The 25,768-nt window shown below is 36.9% G+C and overlaps 2 protein-coding genes and 1 long non-coding RNA gene across 3 annotated transcripts in view; 2 read left to right on the top strand and 1 right to left on the bottom strand.

The window, feature by feature from the left end:
• LOC131427940 (activating transcription factor of chaperone) overlaps nucleotides 1–15,711 on the bottom strand; it is a 66,061-nt gene extending 50,350 nt beyond the window's left edge. Inside the window, exons 1-3 of the mRNA XM_058591534.1 lie at nucleotides 15,555–15,711; nucleotides 9,223–9,501; nucleotides 9,049–9,159 (exon numbers count right to left, since the gene is read on the bottom strand). Of these exons, the coding sequence (XP_058447517.1) occupies nucleotides 9,049–9,159; nucleotides 9,223–9,340 (229 nt within the window). The 5' untranslated portion in view covers nucleotides 9,341–9,501; nucleotides 15,555–15,711. The remainder of the gene's footprint in view (nucleotides 1–9,048; nucleotides 9,160–9,222; nucleotides 9,502–15,554) is intronic.
• Nucleotides 10,450–12,207, top strand: LOC131427943 (uncharacterized). Its single transcript, XR_009229326.1, has 3 exons — nucleotides 10,450–10,974; nucleotides 11,030–11,100; nucleotides 11,157–12,207. It is a non-coding gene; the product is annotated as an uncharacterized LOC131427943 (long non-coding RNA).
• Nucleotides 15,712–23,491: 7,780 nt separating the features above from the next.
• LOC131427941 (large ribosomal subunit protein uL30) lies at nucleotides 23,492–25,454 on the top strand. Its single transcript, XM_058591536.1, has 4 exons — nucleotides 23,492–23,568; nucleotides 23,645–23,985; nucleotides 24,135–24,327; nucleotides 25,127–25,454. The coding sequence occupies exons 2-4, from the start codon at nucleotides 23,645–23,647 to the stop codon at nucleotides 25,391–25,393; spliced, it is 801 nt and encodes a 266-aa protein (XP_058447519.1). The 5' UTR covers nucleotides 23,492–23,568; the 3' UTR covers nucleotides 25,394–25,454.
• The last annotated feature ends 314 nt before the right edge of the window (nucleotides 25,455–25,768 follow it).

Genomic DNA, 25,768 nt, shown 5'->3' on the forward strand with positions numbered 1-25,768 from the left:
TCTAAGGTTCTTAAGAAACCTCAGAAACCAATTCCTGCTCTCAAGGAAGGAAATCAAATACTTCTTACAAATGGTGAAAAAGCTCAAAAACTTGCTCAGCAGTTCGAGAGTGTTCACAATTTTAATTTAAACGTTGTGAGTCCCATTGAAAATGAAGTCTCACTGAAATATGATCATATTTCAACCCAAGTGTTATCACACGATGACATTATTGAGACGAATTTTGATGAAATTAAATCAATTATTAGGAAACTCAAAAACATGAAGGCTCCTGGTAATGATGGAATTTTTAATATTCTTATTAAAAATCTTCCCGATGTTGCCTTGAGACTCCTGGTTAAAATTTTCAACAAGTGTTTTTCATTAGCTTACTTCCCAAAAAGATGGAAAAACGCTAAAGTAATTCCTATCCTAAAACCTGATAAAAACCCAGCAGAAACATCAAGTTATCGCCCAATTAGCTTACTTTCTTCTATCAGTAAACTTTTTGAAAAAATTATCTTGTTGAGAATGATGACTCATATAAATGAGAATTCAATTTTTTTACCAGGGCAGTTTGGATTTCGTCATGAACATTCAACTACTCATCAGCTTGTCAGAGTAACGAACATGCTAAAATCAAATAAATCTTCTGGGTTATCCACTGGAGTTGCTCTTCTAGACATAGAAAAAGCATTCGACAGTGTTTGGCACAAAGGTTTAATAGCAAAAATGTCCGATTTCCAGTTTCCTATTTATTTGATCAAAATGATTCAGAATTATCTAACTGATCGTACTCTTCAGGTTAGCTATCAGAACTGTAAATCTGAATTGCTACCCGTACGAGCCGGTGTTCCGCAGGGTTCGAGCGTAGCTCCAATCTTGTATAATATTTTCACTTCTGATCTTCCAAATCTACCCGTTGGTTGTCAGAAATCGCTATTCTGTGACGACACAAGTCTGTTAGCCACAGGTAGAAATCTAAGAGTGATCTGCAGTCGCCTACAAAGAAGTTTAAATATTTTCAGTGATTATCTGTCAAAATGGAAAATTAAACCAAATGCAGCAAAAACGCAATTAATTATCTTTCCTCACAAGCCAAGAGCTTCTTTTCTTAAACCAAACAATATTCACATTCTCAAATTGAATGGCTTGGAATTGACATGGTCTGATCAAGCTAAATACTTAGGTTTAACGTATGACAAAAAACTCACTTTCAAGGATCACATTGAAGGAATCCAGGCAAAGTGTAATAAATATATTAAATGTTTATATCCTCTTATAAACAGAAATTCTAAGCTCTGTCTAAAAAACAAACTGTTAATTTATAAACAAATTTTCAGACCAGCCATGCTTTATGCGGTACCAATTTGGTCAAGTTGTTGTTCCACCAGGAAGAAAACGCTTCAAAGGATTCAGAATAAAATTCTGAAAATGATTTTGAAGCGTCCTCCCTGGTTTAGCACAAATGAGTTACACAGACTCACAAATATAGAACCATTAGATGTAATGTCACATAATATTATAAGCAAATTCCGACAAAAATCGATGCAATCTTCAATTGAATCGATTCGCTCTCTGTATTAGTTAGTAAGTTAGTATATAAGTTCCTTTTCCCCATTACACAATACAAGTAGGTTTAGAATTTTCCCTACACAAAAATCTCAGAATTGCGGAAGCAAATAATGTCTTCATGGTAATAACCAAATCATATATATATATATATATATATATATATATATAACAGGGCTGAAAAGTCACCACTTGTGGCTGAACACCCAATTTAAATCTTATTAATTTAATTTTAACTCATATTCCAATGAATAGTTATTTAAAAAAAAAAAAAAAAAAAAAAAAAAAAAAAAAGAGAAACTCTGCCATATAAGTTTATGAACGATTCTTGAGTTTTTATTTTTATTTTCAGCCCCGCTTCTAATGATAGTGATATACTGAATTCGTTCGCGTTTTTAATCGTAAATTTGATATGGCGATTCGTCGGCAATGCTATCATTGAAAATGTTCCGGTAGTATCATTTGACTTAAATTATATTGTAAGGAATTTAAATTTAAATTAAATTGTAAGGAAACACGATTGATTATTTGTTTGGTGTTTTCATGGCGAACTAGGGTCAGTCGAGCAAGGAGTTTATTATGCGAAAAAATACGCATTATTTTGTCTGAGTGGATCCGAAAATGATACATTGTAGTGAATTCTATCCGGTCCAGATGAAACGGCTAGTTTATTTGATATGTGAACAAAAACTAAGGTTTTCAATATGCACAGAATATTGCGTATTCTTATGGGTTTAAATTGAACAGCTAGGTGACAATGACAGCGCAATTCGAACTCAAAAATAATTTTTGAGATCGGTTTTTTGGCTTCCCAGAAAAGAACAGAGTATCATCCATTTCGAACAATGTCATTTCATTACAGTTCGTGTTCACACTTCATCCGACACAGTCAGAAATCGCTTACAGTTGAAACCACAGAATCAAAGACAAGACAGTGTAGTAAACAATAATATATTCAAAATGAGCAAAATGAGCAATCTTCAAAAGCCTGAAACTTGGTCTTCACGACCAAATTCAATTTGTAATAATTTCAAGCTCAGCAAAGTTAGAACAGCAGCAAACGAAACACACATCTTACTGAAAGAATAGATGCATCTAGACGTAAAAAAATTTTGAAAAATACAGTTCGACAAGGCTAGTAATTCAGTGTATATTAGGTTTAGAAGTGAATGAGATGCATCTGCATTCACTTCGGTTAACAACGAGGTGTACAGTGGCGAGTAAGATAACGTGGAATACAAAATCCCTGTGTACGTGGTGGACGGTGCAATAGAAGTGCGTGTAAATGACCTTCCTGCGCAGGTTGGTGAACATTACGTTCGAGAAAATATGTCGCAGTACGGAGAAATTCTTTCCATCGAAAGGAAAGTGTGGCGAAATTTTTCCCCAGTATCCGAAATGGCGTGTGAGTGTTACGTATGCGACAGCAAAACGGCAATTTCATATTACGTGATTTTTGGTAGGGCGGGAGACATCCTTGTAAATCGCTGGTAACTTACGAAGATCAGCTGATTACATGGTGGGAATTCGAATTTTCAGGCTTTATAATCTTTCAGTGTAGAAAACATTAATTCGCTGGAATGATCAATGATACAATAGGTCTATGATATGAAAAGTATGAAATATATCTACGTCTTACTACATTGATATTTCTAGCAAAGCTGCGCAAGCAAAGTGCGAATAAAGACGATTGATTCAATACTAAAGCAATTTTCGTGAAGGGATTTCTTTTTGCTTGATTTCGTTTTCAGCTTTTTACAATTAGGCGGTTTTACCAGCTCGCAAAACAGCAATATACTGAATTTTAAAGCTGATTATTTCATTTCGAATTCACATATTTTAGTGAAAGAAACTAATAAAATGCTGTACGGAATTAATTTCTGGCTTTCTGACGGGCCGAATTTTGGAATTCTCTGCGATATTAAACATTCATACATGCGATGCATTTTACTCGAACGCAAAGCAGTCAAATGCGGGTTTTATTTGCACTCATTTGGTGAAAAGTTTGCACTGAAAAAAGTACATAAAGCTAATCAAATTATTCTAGGTTTGCACCAAACTGATGATTTTTACCTCCGATTCGCCGAGAAGTAGTGTCTTCACAGTTATGTAGATAACAGAGATATTCACGATCAAAAACTTATCATTCTCTCAAAGGGTAAATTTTCAAAAGGCGCCCCATAGTAAAGTAAGTCGTATTCACGACAAAAGAATTTAAACTAACAAAAGTATAGGGGGTAAAGTCTCAGAAATAACTGGAGGACGTGAATTTGAATAAAATTGACATACTTCTTTCACACTTCCGAATATAGATCATCGTTTGTATTCATTGGTTGTGTGAATTTTGCAACTTTTACCTCTTCGCTTCCGTATTTCGACTGCCAGAAAGACTGGATCGAATGAGAAATCGAATGCCCGATGTTGCAAAAGACTGGCCATTTGTTTCGAGTGGAACCCCAACTTCTCCATCCAAGATTTCTCAAGCTAGCTGGGTATGCCGTCTACAACAAGCATGACTGTAGACTTCGAAGATTATCAACGGCTCAACGGGTACTGGAAAAGAGGTTTACAAATACTTTGAGCTCTCGAAGTTCGCTAAGAAATGTTATATTCCAATGGCTTGAAGAGCGACATTCAAATCACGAGCGAAATCATCTGCCGAAAAAGAATATGTTTTGATTCTTATCCTCAAGCAGTGAAGTACTCTGTTATGTTCCGGCCGGATTTGTCATCCCGGCATTATGTGCCCCAGAAAATCTTTAGACACTGTCAAATGCAAACTTAAAAAACGATAGACTGTTTTCAGCGAGTTGCGGCTTGAGGCAAACATACAAGATGCGATTCTTCTGGCGAGGAAAGTTTCCAAAGAGGCAACACGAAACGTGATGGAAAGAATCAAACGAAATGCTCGCATATTTGCATTTCCTAAAAAGAAAGCATGAGTGAATATTTTTTCTATGCACTGTACGAATTATACTTGGAATAGTGTTTAACCTATTTGCACTAACACTCATTTGACCAATTTCTGATCATAACATAGCATCATAACTTTTGAGTTTTTGAGTGCTCGCTTTTATTGTCTTTCTTACGAATCTCACAAGCACGGCCGGCCTCTATTGGAAGTAAGCTAATTTCACGTCTGCTTAACGGTTAATATTGGAACGTTAGGTAGTGCACTTAGCAGAAAAAATCGGTACTCATGCAGTATCAAATACCCGTGAATAACTATTCTCAATCGCCGATCACCAATGAGAGATTGTCATCACGTATAGTGCTTGATTTGGACATTTGCTTTTGAATTGTGAAACAATAGAGCAAGAGAAGCACAACTGGTGAAAATTGTGCTGGTGCACCGCGAAAATCCGAGCTACTCGCTTCAATTTGGCGAAATTGTTGAATGTGACCAAGGGGGTCACTTAATGTGAAGACAATTTTCTAATGCTATATCGGAGATTTTTTAAAGAAACCGTTGAACTTAAATAATTAGTGCATTTCTTATTTTCATTAAATACTTTTTAACGATCTTTGAAAAAATGACTTTACGTCATTCTAATCTCGATACTTGAGACTCTGCACTGGACTAAAATAAACAACAAAAATGAGATACATTTTTTTGGATCGCTTAAAAAACAAGTTCCTCCCTTATTTTGGGGTCTAACTAAAAAGTAATCTTAATGCTTTTAGTTCAACATGAGTTTCTATATACGTCGATGATTCTGAATAAATTTGAGCAGAAACAAACAAGTAGCTCAATTTTTTATGATACACTAGATAACCCTCATAACATAATAAAAGTACTTGGAGTACTTTGATCGACAGTCAGGAAGACTGCATTGTAAAGAAATCGAAAACCAGAAGCCTAAAAACGACGAGAATAGTTACCAGTGATATCAAGCGGAATCTAAACCATTCCGTCCGAGATGTCACTAGCAAGCTGGGAGTGTCGTTTATGAGTTATGAAAATAACCAACATTTGTATCTCAATGTACAAAGCGCATCTACAGCAGCTGCAAATGAACCCAAGACGGCGATCAACAATGAAAACAAGGAAACGGAAACCGCTCACAACTCCAACGATGTAGCAATAGATGATACGAGCAACGGACAAAATGACCTCCAATCTTCGCTAGAAGGAAATGGAAGCTCCTCTCCCCCTAGAAGAAGGGTGACAACGAGATCCAACAATAAAAAATAATTTTATGTAACAAAAACATGGGTAAATCGGCCACGGAAAGCTATACGCAAATTGGCCTGAATAAAAATTGTTAAAAAGAAAAAAAAAACATTTGTATTATCACGAATAAGACAGAGTATCTTGTGTATAAAATAACGTCCACTCTCAAAATTCGCCTACCGAAAAATTTTTGATTTTGTGATGCGGTTTCCAGACTCATCCGTTTGTGCATTCTACGGAAGAGCTCAGTTCAGCCAAAACGAACTGACTGAAAATGTAACTCGTTGTACTGATTATGCTAAACAAACGACAACTGTTCATTGTTTATGCTCGAGACCGAAAGTGAAACAATCAGTGATTGGCATTGGTTGATATTGAAATTAGTATCAATTATAAATTCAGTTAAAAGTGGATCTGCAGCAAGACCGGAATCATAGCAAAGTCTTGACATTGCATTCCTACTGACACTAAGAATCCTTCCAGGTCGCGACTCAAAAATACAACTGGCTTGTAAGACCAGCAAATCAAACCGCCAGCCCGGAATCATATTAGGAAACAAATAAAACCTTATTTAATCTACCTAGTGGTGTAATGATGCCTTGCTCATATTACTTATATTTTCAAAAACACCACTAGAAGAATCTGTCAAGATTTTCTTTTTCAAACTTGAATAAAATCATAAACTTTCTTGGAGTATAAACTACCATAACCTTTTCAATTTGTAAACAGTTATGACAAGTAAATGTAGATTTAAATGTGGCAACCCTGCACGCTATACAAAATTCAACAAAGCACGCGGTATGCTAGACGGTGGTGTTTTCTTCTTGCGTACCAGCACGTACCGATGCGTATCGGGTTTGCATCATTTTGTATTGAAGGTTTTGATACTCATTGCTATAATTTCGGAACCGGAAGTCGGATCTGGATGAAATTGCACAGTATCTTTCAAGACACTGGGAGCTTTAGTTTGAATCATGATTTGTGAAAATCGGTTTATCCGTTGCTGAAAATCCGTTTTTGAAACTTTTCTTCACTTTCTTCACTTCGCAGTAGGGCGCCAAATCTTAAGATAACTTAATGAAAGCAGTTTGTTACAACCTCGCGTGAAGCATAGTCCTGCTTACTGGGATTATAGGTATTATTTCGAAACTCGATGCCCTGCAGTACCAAATGATTGATGTTAAAACTGACTTTAGTATCTTTGTTGAAGACCATTGAAGACTGTTTGATATAATGGACGTTTTGATTAATTTAAAGTAAATCTAGTTTTATTATGAGATAAGAAGTGGAATTGATAAGGGCTGGGGTCAAATAGGAGATTGATAGTATCCCATTATCTTTCTCCGGACAGAACCAGCCTAGAGCCCGTGTGGAATCCGGCGGCAAAAAAAATGTAACCAAGAGTAGATCCACTGGGTTCCTGCTTCCATGTCGTAAAAGGCCACAATTGCAGGAGTATCTTTTTCCTTTCAGTTATCAGATATTTTCAATGTTTCACTTCTGATTACTCTATTTTACTAAATTATCTCTTCATTCAACCTATCAATTTCTGTCTAGCTTCGGAGAAAGGTTTTATTTGGTTATTTTTCTTCCATGTTATTGATTGTCTTTAAGGATTATAAATTGAATGATAAAAATTAACTAATGCGCAAATCCGTTGTTATTACAAAGTTAATAACAGACATAACATATATCGGTATATTGAATACATAGTAAAAAAAAACACTTGATATTAATATTTCAAACAATAAATTAATATTTTTCTCGGTACCCGGCGGCCCAGATCAACCAATATAACCAATTAATAATTTTAATAAATAATTTAAATAAAAAAGTGGAAATAATAAAAAAATTAAGACGCGCGTTAAATCTGTTGACCTTTATTTGGTGATTTAAAATGATTTTATAACAACTGTTTTGAATATGTCAATGCAATGAATCAACTATTTTGTCTAAATCCTATTCACTCGTTTATTTTGTATCACATAATTTCATTTATAAAGAGCTGTGAAATTTCAAAAAAGAACTGTGAATCGAGACTTCCCGGGACTTTAATATAGGATATTGTTGAAACGTTCACTCGGGAAGTTAATGAATTTAGTGGAGCATCTAGCAACCTTAACATACTGAGTCGCGCGCGAATAATACCAATACTGAAATTTTTACTAACAAATATCCTTCTCCCGTGACACTTGTGGAGTGCGCAGTAGTATATACGGCCTCTAGTAACAACAAGTGTTGGACTAACATCCCTTCCCATTCCTTAGACGATCTACGTTCGGGCCTGGCCGGCGCCGGTACTGATCAATGATTTCTGGGATTACCAGAAGATGTACATTGAAGGATGATTTACCAGTCCCAGGTTGGATCATCTAGAAATTCCCTGTACAATTTCCGCTAATTCCGATCAGTAACGGAGTAGCAACCAGGGGTGGTCGCTCAAGCTCAAACTCAAGATAAGAAGTGGAATTGAAATATAGACATCAATATTTAGGTATGTTTCAAGAATCCGTTAAAAATTTCATGTCGAAAGTTATGTGTTCGAAATTCATTTTCAAGGCGCAATAATAATTTTATTTTCCACGTGATCGAAAGCACTGAACAATCAATGAATTCAGCACGAAATGAACATTTGAAAGCACTAAACAGGCCATCGTTACATTGCACAGAAACAAAGACATCATGTTAACAAGATATCCAGCATCTCGAACAAATCATTGACAACATTCTTTTTTGTGAGCATGGCTCCTTCAGGTGAGTAGTAGCACTGCGCACCCGTACAATTGACATGATATGTTGAATTTGATGCCGTGCGATGGCGTTGCTGATCTGAAGATTGATTTCGCTCCAAGCTGACAGGGTCTGAGAGAAATCACATATACCCAAAATATCAGAAAATGTCCAAAAACGTACACCTCTTGACACGAACACGATTGACACCAAACTGAATTGACTCAATGTTATCCAGCTAACTGACGTCGGTCTGTCGCATGAAAGAGCATTTAAAAAGTAAATCCATGGATCGACATAAATACTGGTGTAGAAGATATTTCAGTTGTTCGGAAAAAAACCGTGTCCGGACTAGCCCCGGGCTCCCCTAAGAATAGTGCGTTTTTCAATAAAAATAATATGAATGCGAATATTATCTCCTTAAACCTAAAGTACAAAAAAGCATCAGGTGATATAGAATCTCAAAAATTCACTGTTCATTATATTTTCTGAGACATGATCGTTACTTAGGCGGTTTAGGACCACTCTGCTCTATAAATTCAACTATGCAACCCGATTTTCTAAGACTCTACATTTACATCTTCAGTACTTACCTTTCTCGAGTTTTTCGAATGATGGTAAAGTGATTATTGTAGGCAAATCGGATGTTATAATTGGTTTACTTTCTACGATGACATCTATGAGTGCATTATTGAAAAGGCCTTCTAAAATAGTGAAATGAAAGTCATAAGCAAAACTATGATAAACACTCGTTCAAATAAATTTACCATTGCAGAAATCGTAGTCTTCGGAAATGAGCTCATCAACATACAAGGGCTGGGAGGACGGAGATGTTGGCTCCATTTTGCCCTCCCAGTACAAGTCCAGTAATTGCAAGGAATCCATCGCTACTGCAGGATGGTATCGGTTTTGAAGACTCAAAAATCAACGATGATGAATTTTGCTCAAATAATGAAGATGAAGATATAAATGTTTTTTCTTTAGGTTTTAAACTTTGGTCTGCCGCTTGGGACGCCATTTTTCTGGTATAGGATGCCATTCTGGCCCTGAAAATGAAAAAAAATAATAGTAGGATGGAGATTTAATGCGTTACTCGACATATTAAACTATTCAATAGTATAACAGTTTTGGCAGATGCATGAATCTGTTGGTGTTCTCTGCCATTTGCATATTTTATTCATTTCTTGTGCAGTATTGTTTGTTACGGGAAAACGTTTAAACATTGATTTCAATGTTTTTTGAAATCTTGAAATCTTTTTGACGTAAAATTGAGAAAATATTTATGAAAAAATACGATTTGTTGAATGAAGCGATAATTAAATTAAATAGAGCATCCAGACGTAAAACGTAGAAAAATCTAATAACTCTAAGTAGAAGAAATTCCTACAATTGTTGCCTTTAACGACATGGAAGCAGGAACCCAGTGGATCTATTCTTGATTGTTTTTTTCCCACCGCATTCAACACAGTCTCTAGGCTGGTCCTATCCGTAAAAAGATTTTAAGATTATGACAGTATGCTTCGGATCGTTGCTTTGCTGGAATACGAACTCCTCTGCAAGATCCGTCTGGATCAACGAAACCTCGATTTTCCCGTAGAATGTTCATGTCAACTTTATTTATACGGGCTTTTCCACTACCTTTGATATAATTAATTTCTCACGGCATCGGTTGCTAAATTGAGCAGACTTTGATTCGACTGGAACATCCTTCATTGGCTACAATTATGTATCAGAAATCATCGTTCAGTATTCAAAATTGGCGATCACGTCGCATCATCCGGAAATTCGCAGAGAAGCCATCTCGGGTTATTAATATTGTTACTGTACTTCAACGATGTTATCTTTGCTTTGGATGGTCATCATCAATCGTTTGCTGATGATGTCAAGATCTACTACATCATCCGTAGCTTAGAATACGCGATTTGTCTCCAGTGGCAATCGCTTCGCAAAGTAGTGTAAAGTAAACCATAAGTGCTCGACCATGACGTTGTAGCAGTCACGTTTGTCATGATTCAAATAAGTCAGCCGCCGCTTGAAATAATTCCCTTCCGTGTAAAAAGTTAAGCATCTCTAATCAGATGAAGAATGAACACCGGCGGCTAATCTACATTTCTTTGCGCATACAAACTTTTTCTCTTCTTTATATAACCGATCGGTCTCACTATATTGCAAAACCAATACGAATGGTTAGGTTTCAGCCTCCGAAGAGTCCTCTTTCGCGTAGTCTTATCAATGTTCGCCAGATAACGATTTGAACGCAAAAAGGGTATTGGCGCGAGATGGTTGAATGCATAAGATTCGAGAGGGAATGAGCTAACGAATCTTAAAACTATTGTCCAAGAAGTTCGGTTTTCGAAAATACGAATCTTACTTCGGTAAAATTACGTACTTCCGGTTAGCTAAGACTGAAATTCGGCATTCTGAGGGTTTTAGGGAAAAGATCTAATCCATTTCCATCTAGACCGTGGAAGAGGCTAGAGTGCGTGTTTTTACTTTTGTTCCGCGGTGCGTGTTAGAAGGTATTAAATTCAAACATGAGATGTCTTTAAAACTTGGTAATAGTTCTGTTCTTAGGTGTTGCGTTAATATTAGCAGTAGAAAGTGCGGGAAAAGATCGTGTGCGTTGGAAGGAAATTATAACAAAGGTAATTTACAATGGTGCTATTCAATCACGATACAATAAGCTCACGGCGTCGTGTAGCCGTGCGACGGCTTTTTATTCCCTACTTTAGACGCTCTTCGGCTCGCCGCACCGTTCTTCATCCAGCGACGCGCTCTAGACCCCACGCTCTGGCTTGGAAATTCTGGCAATCTCCGTCAAAATCGCCAGAAGGGCGAAGTTCGTCATTTTCCGCCCATCAGAGCCACACGTCACAACCAACCGGTGTGCACGTTTTTTGTTGCTGACAGCAGTCCGGCGTTCCGACACTGTCAGCAGTTACCCACGAAGGACGTCCAGCCGTAAACCCGCTCCGGCGTCGGCATACTGAAACGCCGTCAGCGCAGAATCATTCGTATCGACGCCAGCATCGTCATCATTCGGCGGAGCGTCGCAATACAGGCAGGTAGCTGCGAAGAAAGCTGTAAGTACGCTATAAATTAAATCCATGCGCATGGTTAAAAGGGGGTAGCCTAGACACCCACCTAAAAGTGAGCTTTAAATCTAGTATTATGGCACCTTAACGAAGCAAGCTAGATATCCACCCGCACACAGTTAGGTATCAATTAGTATAGGCAACACCGAGATGGAAACCTAGGTTAGGATTACGAATTGCTAAAGTGACTTAATAAATATAAATATGTTTCTGTTCTTTCGATAAATGATGTGTATATTATTCAGGTAGATAGCTGCTATAGTTAAACAGATGTTACTGGTTTGAGGAGGTATCTCATGTTTCGCGTCGTAATAATTGTGTAGTTTTTGTGGTTTACTCCGAGTTGGACTACTTGGGAATCTTAGTCCCACCACTCGCGTTTCGGATACGGTTTAGGGTTCTGGGTGGACGATTTCCTCCAGTGATGATACGCGCGAGTTGGTGTTCTTAGGTTATCTGGATAGACAAACGAATTTCTTGGGTTTTGTTGCGGTATAGTTGATTGTTGAACTGAGTACCTTTCGGATCGGTTGTGTTTGCCAGATCGTTCCCCTAAACTCTTTTATAACGACCCGCCCTGAGGCTGGGTTTCTGGTCGGGCAACCCTAGGCACGACAAGTGGTCCTCGAAAGAGGTGGCGCTTAAACCATTTGTTCGGATAGGTGGAGTGATTAGACAGACTGATATTGGTAGCATCGTCGTGCACGTTACAACGTCCACGAAGGGCAATTCCTTTTCTATTGCGGTAAGAATCCATTATAACCAAATCTAAGTCATTTCGTGGAATTTTATCATTCTGTTTCAACAGACTTCACAGCCGATTCTTTGTGTGCAGAACTGTTTCATGGCTGATTGGGGCTCAAACATACAACTGGCTCGCTAGAATTTCTTTTATTTTATCCGGAATAACAAATGTTTTTTTTAGTAGACGGGTTAGTCGATGCCTTTCACGCAGCCCACCTATGTTCGATCCCCAGCCTCGCACATAGGGTCAGATAGCTTTTCTGGTCCGAAGAGACGAATAACCTTAAGGTTAAAACTCTAAATTTGATACAAAAAAAAATGTTTCTTTCATAACTAGTCTGGGAAAAGAAGCGGATTCTTCAGAACTGATTAGCAAAATCTTCTGATTTGCAGATCTTGTTAATTGATGACCAAACTAGTTTTAGTAATATCGGTATCGGTTTCCGGTTCTGGAAGTATCAGAAACAGTGATTAAAAACTCCAAAACGGAACATTAAATTGATTTCCACAATCTCAGATTCAAATGAAAGATGATCATGATCGCAGAGAGTGCTATGAAATTATATTTGTATCGTGTCGAATAGTGTCCGAAATTACAAACAGCAAATACCTTGAAAGCTCTGAAACCGTGCTAATAAACTGTCTCAATTGATTACCAAACTGGCTTTGTCTATACCGGTCCCCGATTTTCTTTTTCGGAAGTACCGGAAATAGTAGTCGAAAACTTTAGAACGGAGCCCTCTTCATTCTCTCAGAAATTGCTGAATCTTTTTTCACAAAGTGAAAGGTCTTATGGTCACTTGTGTTGCAATAGAATTTTATTGTTTTTATTCAAGAGTCAACTGAAAACATTTTGCACGGTAGGTGAAATTTGAACCATTAGTCTTATGTCATTATCTGACATTGATCTATACTTAAATTCTGTCGTATTTTATTTTTTAGATTCATTTCATGGGCTCAATGCAGCTATTTTCTAGAACGTAGGTTGTGTTCTTTAATGCTCCTACATAATTTTTCATGCAAAATAATATATTATCTAGAAGAAATGGGGTGTTTTTTAAACTGGTTTCTGGTAGATTATCGTCAATATGCTTTTACTTTTTCTTTAGATAGTGAAATTGGTTATGTGCCCTAGCACAAAATAAGGTTAAACACCAAATGACCATCTGAATCGGCCAGTATAAGCCGAAAATTGGTTTTCGTCCGGCACGTCAAGAAAGAGTTAGCACTTCGGTGCTTATTACAAGTGTGTTTCAAATAGCAAGAACTTTTCGTTAACTTAGCGGTTCTAGTTAAACTGTTTAACATTGCACTTCAGTTTGAACTGCTCTGCACTGACGAGTCTAATGGCGTTTTCGTTTTTAATTTACACTACACCGGTGCACTGCCCATACTTGCATATCAGTCCCATATGAAAAATCGGCATGTAGAGAAAAAGACGATTAAAATTTTATTTTCAAATTTTTTGATTTATTGTGCTACCTAATGCTAAATCATGGTATTATCATATGAAATATCGGTAATACACCTTTTCTATTCCAATATTGCAACAAATGAAATTATTGAAATTTGCACTGAATGGGACTGATATGCGGGTACTTTGCATATGGGACAGACATGAGATATTTTTTTCACATTTTACTGAAGAAACCCTCAACTTTTATTGAAATTTCTGAGAGTATATTGAGGATGGATTGCATTCCTCAAGATAACTCAATATTAGCGAAATTCGATTTGGGACTGATATGCGAGTATGGGCAGTGCAGTCCTACACCAATGTGATATAAGCAGACCGCATGGCATGCTTGCGTTGGTAACCAATCATTTGTAAACAGTTCGGTGTGACGACATACATTAAAAATAAACATGCTTTGATTCACTGCCAACTAGTCCAAACGATGTGACAAAAGCAAGCACGGTTTTTAGTTTTACTTGGCTTGCTGAAGCAAAGTTAATTTCACTAACACAAAAGAGTTGTGTTTGTCCCACCTGTTTCTACCACATTGGTCCTACACTGAGGCATGAATAAACGAACAAAAATGACGAAAACATAAACAGTAACCATTGACTACAATAAACGATTCCATTGCACAGAGCTACACCAAACTTTCAATGAGTGCTATAATCATAAATCAAATAAACATAGATTTCCGACTGTACGGTGACACTAACAGCACCTCTCGTGAGAAACGGGTGTACTTTTTTCCATTAGCTACTGTGGTTTTGTTAAATGCGCAGGCAACTTTATGCATGCATTTTAGGAGCATTTACGCACCCATTCTCCACCAGACGGTGCTTTTGCTGTCACGGGTTGCTCAACTACATTAGTATTGCACTGGGAAATCTATGTTTATTTGATTTATGCTATAGTGTAGCACTGGTGTAGTGCAATTGGCAAAAACGAACGGTTTAGGTGCAGCTCTCGTTACACCGGTGTAGTGCAATTCGAAAACAAAAACGACATAAGAATAAACGTAAAGATAGTGATGCTTTTACAATTTTCCTATGGCATGGTACTTTTCATAAACAATAAGTATCCAGACCGAAAAAAGCTAGGTTGCACTCGACTTTGCGGGAGTACAAACTCGGTGGGAAAAATAAGCTGAAAAAGAAACAAAGTTTACGGTGCGCATAAAATTGTATATTCATTTATTTATGCTGGTGTTGATACTGCTTACCTTGGCCGATTAGTGTGTTAAACTTGTTACAGTAACGTGTCTTGTCTGAAGCTTTTTACCTCATTATTTAAAGAACCGGTCCTGATTGATTTAAAAGAAAATCGTTTAGGAATAACTCCCAAAAGAAACATGATAGACTCAACAGAATGTGATCAATCTTTGGAAACCGATGAATCAAATTGAATTAACTGATTAACGACGGCATTTTTCTTAATTTATCCTACAAATTCCAAGCATTTGTCGTACAAGCCATATTTGATGACGTTAACTTCTTTCTCGCTGTAGCTATATTGAGACACAAATTACGTCATTTTTACGGGAATGTTTAATTTTGTTTTCTTCCCAAACAAAGTGGATCATTGCATTATTTTCATTTCACCTTACTCTACACCGCTTCGCTTAACTGCGCCCGAAAGGGCTTAACAATTGATAATCGGATTTGAAAATCATCCCCGCCTAAGCACAGCAGCCCATTCAAGATTGCGTATAGCATGAATGACATGGCGTCGTAGAGGTTGATGCTCAGGTGAGAAATTTATCCTATCATTATCCGACCCGTACATTAATAGAAATCGTACTTACATCACGCAAATTCTCTAACTTTTTTCGGTTGTACTGGGCACCGTGGTGCGCTGCTAGCTGCTTGCAACTAGTAATCCATCTTCACCTTTTAATTAGCACAAATAAAATTTTCGACACACTTCTTTGAGACAACATTAGGAAATGGAATGAATGACTCACGCGAAGCTCAAAGCCAGCGATGCCAGATAGTGGTAGTGTCATTTCCGTAGATTAAAATTTTCTCGGAAGCTCTCACGGTGAAAAGCTTTTTTTTTGCTCGTCAGACAAAACTAGTTTCCGTAGTTCTCCGTTGATAAATTTAAATTTCCGTAGATTTCCGTAGAGAAAATCCAATTTCCGTAAATTTTGTCTACGGATCTGTAGATCCGTAGAAAATGTTCGAATCCGTAGATCTGACATCGCTGCTGAAAGCGATGACAGTTAGTTCCCACTTCGTCCTGTAGCGATTGAAAACAACTTCGAGTGTAGTTAAAAAAACGCTTTAGTAGTGGTAATAATTTGACATTGTTCCGTTAAAAATTGACATTACTTGAGAACAGTAATCTATATTCACGATATTCACGCTCGTCAGAACTGCCTCACTGGCCAAAATATTACTTCCGTTCAGAACGAGTAATTTAATGCAAATTCTCGGTTGATTTGTCAAACGTCTGTATGAGCAAGTGACAGTTACTCTTTGTCTACTTTCTCTTTCGATTATTGTGACACGAATATAAGTTTTTGCAGATTTTACAATTCTGTTTGGAAGTCTATAACGCTTTCAGGTATCATTATATACGAAAAGTTGACTGGTAAACGTGGAAACCGTTTAGTAATTACACAGATAACAGATATACAGGCTCGAACAAAATTTTTCAAAATCCTGTGTAAATTTCAAATTTGCTATACGTTGGAAACACTACCACAGACTAACAGACAGGACACTCAAATTAGATTCTTCAAGCATTTCAACGGTCATTTCGAATATTCCTTTATTTGGGACAGTACTCACATGTGTCATGATGGCGCCACGTTATCCTATCAAAAACATCCTGTCTGTCATCTAGACTGTGTATATTTTTTCATTTAACAACAAAGTTGCCATTCATGCAGAATTACCTGTAATGTATTGATTTGTATACGTCCATGCGAATTTCATGCAAAATACAGATTTAATACATATTGCCAAAACTATATACATAATTGTGACTACTGCTCATCCTCCAACGCAATACAAAATCGAACCCGTTTTGTTACAATATTTACTTGCTTCTGGTCTGCCACCACTTAATTTCGGGTGAAAACTACCAACACAATAAAAAATAGTCTAGATGAACAACGTTGAGTCAAATAAATGGTTACCTTCCAACATCGCGAAAAAGTTAAATACATTATAAACGTAATCCAATAATTTATTGTGACGATTCATTTTCAAATATTTTGATGAAATCAGGCATCCCTGCAAGCAGCTGATCGGTGTTGACAAACGAGGGGAAACCAACTAGTAAAATTTTTTTACATAACACAAGGGGTGTACAGATAGTAAATAGTTCGCGCAGTACAATATAGGTGGAACTAGTGCATCACGAAAAATTATTTTTATAAGAATTTCGACAGCTTACAAGTGAAAATTCGTTTAAAGTTACCGTCACGATTTTGCACGCGTGAATTTTCATTGTATACAAGCTCAAACGCAAGAGCTCACAAGCAATTGCTGGGCTGCTCGAAGCGTTTCTGTAGGCGAATCCAGTGGCGGCTCGTGACATAATCAGGGATGTCAGGTGCACAGATTAATCTGTGTTCCACAGTTTTTGAATTTTCATTTTTAAAATGACACAGATTTTCACAGATATCTGAAAATGATCAACAGATTCTTGAATAAATCACAGATTTTTGTAATCGAGCAAAGTTTAGCACCAAAAAGTACAAAGCGGTTGAGGTAAAAGGTACAGAGCGTGTTGGTAGTGAGACCTTTTTTTTTGCTCACCAAATTGATTTTGAACTGCTATTGGGATTTTCACAGACAGGTTTTGGGTTTAATCACAGATTTGAAAAAATGACCTGGCATCCCTGGATATAATTGACTAGTTGTGCACTGCTTATGTGGTATGATAGCAGATGTAACAGTTCATTGTAAGTGAAGAAGTGAAAACTAAAGATTGAGACTACTGAAACTAAAGATGAAGACTACTTTCGGATGGGTTTTTTATTAAACAAACAAATTCCAAAGCTGAGGTGAGTAATCCTTTCTCTCTTCTTCTTTTTCTGTTCAGTAACTCATGTGCACGGAAGAGACACTAACACAGCGACAATAGATACTTGAAGTTTTATGTCTGACGTATATGAGATGCGTGTAAATACACGCAATTTCGGTGCGATTCAACCTTGGATCTCGTTGTCACCCTTTTTCTAGGGGGAGATGAGTTTCCATTTCCATCCAACCAGGATCGGGGGTCACTTTGTCCGCGACTTATCTCATCATCCATTGCTTATTTCCGTTTTCTTTTCCTTTTTCTTGTTGATCGTAGTTTTGGGCTCGTTGAGAGTTGATGTAGATGCGCCTTGTTGTACATTGATTGCAGTTGCTGGTTGGTTGGAGGGTAAGTTGTTAACTGCAGCTGGTGTACTTTGTTCTATAGAGGATACTGATGGTTTCGTTGAAGGGGATGCTTCATTGTTGTTGGTGGCTGTCACAGGTGTACTGGGGTTGCTTGGGGTTGGTGTGAAGGAAGCACCGTTGTCCTTTGGTGTGGTTGTCTCCTTGTCCAGTTTACCACATGGCTTACCGTAGTGAACAGCTTTTTGGCAATATTAACATGTGGCCATCTGAGTGTCATAGGTAACAAGTGATTTGCACGGAATTCTTGTATCCTGACCGAAAGTTACATACGAATTTATACCCAAGTAATCACGACGCATTATAATTTTACATTAGTTCAGCTTTAAAAATTCGCGTAAAATTTGATTAAATGCAACGGAATTACATATGTTTTTACAATGCTATTATAAAGCTGAAAATGGCGATGATTAGACTCTTATAGGATTATTACTTATAAAAGTTTCGTTGTTCCAAAATATAGCATTGAATGTCGATATATAGCACGACGGAAGGTTGTTGTAAAATAATGCTCAGTTACGTTTTGAATGCAAATTTAATGCACATTGCTTTAAAGTATGTAGGATTAGTGTAATTATACATTACCAATGTAAAAAAAAGCGTTGTAAATGTGCAGTGATATAATGCATATGGTTACTTGGGTAAGCCTCTTCAAGCGCATGCGTAACAAACGTACGCCATTTAGAATACCGGAGAAAAAATTTTTCCACTTTTCTTTTTCGATAGAGAGAATCCGACGACACGACCTGCCACTCGCCTATTGAAACTGTATCGCAAATCTAACTACCCCTCAGTAACTCAAAATGTCAAAATGAGTTTGCATAATTTTTCTGTGAATCTGGTAACACAGTTCGAAAAACTGTTGATTTTGAATAACATAACCATGGTTACTAGTTATTGAAGATAAAGTATGTAAACAAATTTAACTCCAAATCGTGTACATACTGTGTTTTTTATTGCGGAAATTAAAACAAAAAGATAACTGCCATCGGTTCTGGTTCGAATTGACTTGTGTCAAGCAAATATAGTAACATGTTTATTACTGATTCAACGAAACTTTTCTCCATTAAACTTAACTTTGAAGAGAAACGGTGGCTTATAAGTGAAAATTCTTGCACCGGTGACGAATGATAGGATTCGTTGGGGGGACTTTATAAATTACGGGTGAATAGATTGTCATGCCTAGCATGCATTTTAACCGAGAACTACTGGTCCTGTATTTTAGCAGTTTAATTTATTATTACAATTGCACCTCACAATTAAACCTAGCGCTTTTGTAAATAAAATACTTTCATCGACTCTTACAATTGTAATCATTTCATGTCTATCGCAGCAAAAAAATGTAGAATAAACCCAAATTGCATGTAATCTTTTGTTCCAATGTTGATGTTGGTTGGTTCTACCGATGTTAATAAACGTGATCAGTTTTCCTGTATCTGGCTTTGAAAATACACCATCCTGATATTTATGCAACCATTCCTAAAATTACAAAACTTGGATTCGGAATACACGCTATAAAATGAATTTATTAAGGTAATTTTTTACTTTTTTCTGTTTAAATGTAAAGTCTGTTATTGATGACATAAAAGAAGAAAATATATATTGTATGACACTATAAACTTTGTGATACACCTTTTCTGCGTCATATTATTTTTTTAAGAACTTCCATATTGTTTAGTATTTTGAAAGATTTCCGGTTTTAGTTATAGGTATCGATAAGTGCAACTAAACAGAGATCCTTTTGTATCACGGATTCTGATACTGATTGATGGTGTCTTTTTTGAAAACTACAAGAAATAGTATTAGCTATATGAAAATAGATACAAGAAGGAAACTGTTAATTTCTTATTCATAAAAAAAAAACCGTGAAGCAAACTCCAAAATTTGAGTACTCTCATGCTCTTTGCTAGTACTGATGATGACAGTGATGTTTGGTTATGTCGTTCATAGCGAATAGTTACTCTTTCTCACAGAATTTACATAAAGTCCTCCACTAAATAAAATTTTAATTGAATTTTCGCAGCTTTCTCCAACTGCTTATTTATTTACGTTAGGGCTCCTTGGCAACTAGTTTATAACATATGAAGCAGTGTTGTTCGAGAATATTATTTTTATCATTAGCAAGGGGTTACTCAATTTGTGGTAACTGATGGTAAATCGTTCAAGAACACTTTTCATGCCGATTTTTCTTCGGAGTGGCTGGTCGTGTCGTCGGAGAATCTCTCCGTACTGGGACATAGCTTTGTGAATATAAGAATCGGTGACGCTTGAGGGAAGATCATGCACACGCACTTCTATGTATAGGACTATCTTCCATATATACTGGAATGTTGTACTTAATGTTCTCGTGCTCCACATAATGGACATTATTATTGTCTTTTGCGAATTAAATTGCATCCAACTATTTATAAAACTGGATGTAAACAACATTATTTGTCTTATTGCATTGAAGTAAATGCACACGTTTAATGTCAAGATGCATTCCCGAATAAAAAATATTGTAAAAAAAACGATTTGCTGTTACAAAACCTGCCACAACTATGCTTTGACAATTGAAAAATATTTTAATGTATTGTTATACACTATTCAATTAATTGTGAAAATGCTTTTTACAATAGAATGTACAGGTTGTTAAGTATCGTAACAATTCAAATCATAAAGTTTCTCGTATCGAAAGTCGAATTTTTCACTGCCTGAAGTCAACAACAATTGTATTCTTTCGTGTCGGCGGTAGCTTTTGTTCGTTTGGTTCGCTCATTTCGAGGTTGTTCTATTGTTCACTACACAATACTGTACTTGGTTTCTTCCGTCCCGAACGTAAGCGGTTTGGATGAAATGTGAAAGCGAACTGATTCGACCGGTTGTGCAGTGCACGAGGTGCACATAAGGACGAGACGCCACTGGGCGAATTGCCACCCATTTTGACAAACAATCGCTAAATCTCTTACACACATTGAAATCTCTGTTCCTAAAGCCGAGGGAGATGACACTAAAAAACTGCAATTCGTTTCGATTTGGCTTTTTTACGCTGCATACGATCATACATGCTTTCCTTCTCTTTGTTACACATACCCACTTGTACGCGGCGGGCAGATTTTCCCCCAGACGTCTGGCTATTTATTTATTTATTTATTTATTTATTTATTATTGTAATATCCATCGGATACGAAATCTACATGGATATGGGTGGAGAAAAACCCATTTGAGTTGAACATAAAATATGTCATTCTCAAACGGGCGCAAAAACCACCATCTTTTAAAAAACAACACATAATAATTATCACAATACATCTAAAACTAATAGTCACATAACATTATTAAAAACAAAATACACATAAATTTAATTAAAAACAAAAATTAAAGACTAGAAAAAATATCAAAACACAGAAGATCGTTTGACTTTACTAGCGAAGCGGCTGGATGATTCGCCAAACTCAAAAAGATCTTCTACAGCAGTGAATGATCGAATGGCAGCGGTTATCGGTTCATTACATCCAAAACTAGTTCTATGAAATCTTTGCTGAAGTAGAGTGCCATTCCGCAGGGTTCTGTTCGGTGCTCGAAAATTAATTTCGGATCGCAATTCCGGTGCATCGATTTCTCCGTTGATCAGTTTTGCAATAACTACTGCCTGTTGTATTTTACGGCGACGTAACAGCGATTCGATTCCGATTAGTTGACATCTATCCGGATATGGTGGAAGATTCGAGGGATCTCTCCACGGTAAATTCCGTAATGCTAAACGAACAAACCGCTTTTGAACTCGTTCAATTCGCATGCACCACGAGAGCTGATACGGTAACCAAACTGATGAAGCGTTCTCAAGAATAGGTCTAACGAGTGAGCAATATAATGCCTTCAAGCAATGAGGATCTTTAAAGTCCTTAGCGATTTTTGAAATGAATCCCAATTGACGTGAAGCTTTTGAAATGATCAGTGATCGATGTGAATCAAAAGTCAGTTTTTCATCCAACAATACTCCTAAATCGCTCACCTGGTTAACTCTAGTCAGAACAGAGCCACCAATACTGTAATTAAATTTCACAGGATTCAAAGTACGGTGGAATGTAATCACCTGACATTTTGCCACGTTAATAATTAGCTTGTTTCTGTGACACCAATCTACGAACAATTCTAGTAGATATTGTAACCGCTGGCAATCCTCTACGGTACGAACTACGAGGTACAATTTTAAATCGTCTGCATAAATCAATTTGCAGCCATTTGGCTAAGCAAATGAGACATCGTTGAAAAACAGTACGAAGAGTAATGGTCCCAAATTACTACCTTGAGGAACTCCTGAATTGTTCGTAAATTGAAATGATGTGCAGTTATCCAACTTCACTCGTAATACTTTACCAGTCAGATATGATCTTAACCAGGACACGAGCTGCGCAGAGAATCCGAGACGATATAATTTACAAAGAAGTATTTCGTGGTCGATTTTGTCAAATGCTGCTTTTAGATCAGTGTAGACAACATCCATGTCTGCCAGCCATTTTTGTCGGAATTCTGCCAGAATTTTGGCAAAAGTCTGGCAACAATACAACAACCGTTTCCGGCAGAGAATTTCGCCTAGCGGTTATTAACGGTTCTTTTCTGTCAGATTCTTGCCATACAAGATTGGTAGAACCGTTTTGAATCGGTCCTACATTTTAAGCGTCTTAGTTTTATTTTTTCAATAAAAGATACATATGAAAGGCAATAAGTTATTGCCCTTCATATATACTAATCATGGAAAATGTTATTGCCAATAACATTGCTTTCTCACTACCAAACATGCCCATATTTCAATCTCATTTACCTCGTCTAAAGATTCGTTTTTTGTACGTACATGCGAATTGACGAATATCAAATGAAGTCGAATAAATAAAAGAAAAAAAGAAAGAGGAGAGAAATAAACAAACACGTACGGCGAGATAATGACGGAATTTCGCCTGGACAATTTTGACAGCAACCGGAATGCAGCCAGCCTTCTGACGGTTGCCAGAATTCCTCACAAGCGGGTAGTAACGGTTAAATATGGATCGATTGTCTTTTCTTGGGTTTTTGCTGGTTAAAAACATAACCATGGAGATATGATGTATCGTAATAAGCAATGAAACCTGAAAGTTGCAATTGTCAGATGAAGAAAAATATAATTTCAAAGACTGAAGTTTTTTTATTTTTCAAGGAACAATGGTATTAAATTTATATAAAATGATGATATTTTTTAAATCATTAGTTTTCAGCCAATGGCGCTTTCTACACAATTTTGAGTTAAACACCAATTTGTGCAAAAGATTAGGCACGAATATGCGTGTATCTAAAATCACGGCCCTAGACGTCGTTTGACTGTCAAAACGCAATGCAGCCAACCTATGACAACTTCCTTCTTTTTCGGTCTTTTCGACATACAACGTGTAGATCAATAGAAAGGTCCTTTGTTTTTCTTAAACAATTTATCATAATTATTTAAAGAAAAGGTAAATTAATCGAAATTTAACTATTGCAGATGCCTGCTGTGGCAAAGGATGCTTCGGCACCAAAGGTGTCGGATGAGAAGAAGGTCAAAGTGGCCAAAAAGGAGAAGAAACTACCTGCGGTGCCTGAATCCAAACTGAAAGCCAGCAGAGCGAAGGCAATTGCTCAACCAGGACGTTTACGTCGCACCCGTAAACTGCAGGCCGTCAAGTTGGTTCGACGTCGTCAGAATCTGCTTCGTGCGGCTAAATACGCCAAGAAATATCTGAAACTAGAAAAGGAAGTGGTGGAAAAGGCTCGCGAGGCTAAGAAAGCCGGCAACATTTACATTCCGGCTGAGCCGAAGGTTGCTTTCGTCGTTCGTATCCGAGGGTGAGTGAAGATTTTTTTTTGTTTTTGATAAGGTTAGAAGCAACTTTATTAGTTTATATTTAAAAAAACGAGATTTTATAAAAAAATATCAAAGTGCAAAAGTATGTTTTTTTCCTATCGTGATTTGATAATTCTATTCTCATTTCTAGTATCAACAAGGTGGCTCCGAAGGTCCGTAAAGTGCTGCAACTGTTCCGTTTGCGACAGATAAACAATGCCACATTCGTGAAGCTGAACAAAGCTACCAAGAATATGCTGCGCATTGCCGAACCTTATATTACCTATGGATACCCCACTCTGAAGTCGGTCCGTAATTTAATCTACAAGCGTGGATTCGTGAAGGTTTGTAGTTTTGTTTATTGTGCATGAAGAGTAAGGGGGAAGATTCTTTTTTCATAAGTACTCACTGTCGTTTTCGCTTGAGAAAACTGAAAATGACCCAGGGTATCAAACAAACACTTTTTACGAAACTGTGTTTATTTCGCATTTAGCAACGGGGATTTGAGCAAACCTGATACAAAATCCAGGCTCGAAACTGACTTGATTTTCAGTTCAACAACGTTGAAACTGGGTTCGAAACTAGCTTCAAACAAATGGTTTGACAGCAGTTAGGGTGAAAACTGGGTTAGGCTTGGTATCAAGCGAAAACGACATAAGCAAGTGACAACATTCCATTCTTTAAATTTGTGTTTGAACGCTATGATAAGTTTAGGCCGCGATTTTTTCTAATATCTACAATCAAAAGATTGCACTGTAGTAGATTAATTATTTTGGTTTTTGGAATAGATTTTATGAACTACGATTATGGTTGTTCGCCACAAACATTGGTTTAACAGACCAGGTTTTGATCATAAAGCCTATAAAAGTGCAAATATGGTGTTAGTAATAATACAAATTCATTTATGTAACAGTTTAGCTTGATGTTAGATTTTGTTACTCAACGTAGCTGATTTTATAATATAAAAAAACGAGTGCAGATTTCCATCATTCGACAGAAAAATATGTATGAAATTAACAACTTTCTTGGGTACGGTTTTATTTCAACAAATTTTAAGACAAGTATTGTGGTTTTGAACTTATGCATTAAATATTAAAACATTCAATGAATTAATAAATATTCCTTTTTTTGTTCTATTTGCAGCACCGACACAGCCGCATTCCAATCACCGACAACTTCGTGATTGAACGCAAGCTGCGTGCTGGCTATAAACTGCAGTGCGTGGAAGATTTGGTGTACCAGATCTACACTGCCGGTACTCTGTTCCGCAAGGTCAACAACTTCCTGTGGCCGTTCAAGCTAAACACCCCAACCGGTGGTTGGCGCAAGAAGAATAACCACTACGTCGAGGGTGGAGATTTTGGCAACCGTGAAGATAAGATCAATGAACTTATCAGTCGTATGGTTTAAGTTAGACGTTCGAAGTAATTGAGAGAGCGTGTTAATAAAACAATATTAAAAAACTGAAAAATTTGTAAGATTTGCTTAATTGAGTTGCTCATCTTATGTTTGTTGATCCGAATGTGCTCCTATTCGATAGCCTGTTAGAACGGTAATTTGTGTGTTGATGTTTAGGAGGTAGTCGGTGTAGTAGTTTGGTTTATTACCTTCATTGTGGATTTGAATACATGGTATTTCGAAAACTATTGCGTTTGATAGAATTTTTCAATTAACACAGAGCGTGGTATTGTTTGGGATATCGGAAATTGATCAGCATATTTTAGCAGCTTTCTCACCCATAAATCGCTCGAAAATCAAGTTTCTCAAGCTTTTGGAATCAAAGAT

The sequence above is a fragment of the Malaya genurostris genome, chromosome 2 (assembly GCF_030247185.1).
Source record: "Malaya genurostris strain Urasoe2022 chromosome 2, Malgen_1.1, whole genome shotgun sequence".
In the NCBI taxonomy this organism is placed as follows: Eukaryota; Metazoa; Arthropoda; class Insecta; order Diptera; family Culicidae; genus Malaya; species Malaya genurostris.

Coding starts and splice junctions, on each gene's coding strand:
- LOC131427941 (XM_058591536.1), top strand. CDS start 23,645: ATGCCTGCTGTGGCAAAGGATGCTTCGGCACCAAAGGTGTCGGATGAG. Junction 23,986..24,134: donor TTCGTCGTTCGTATCCGAGG/GTGAGTGAAGAT, acceptor TCTCATTTCTAG/TATCAACAAGGTGGCTCCGA. Junction 24,328..25,126: donor ACAAGCGTGGATTCGTGAAG/GTTTGTAGTTTT, acceptor TTCTATTTGCAG/CACCGACACAGCCGCATTCC.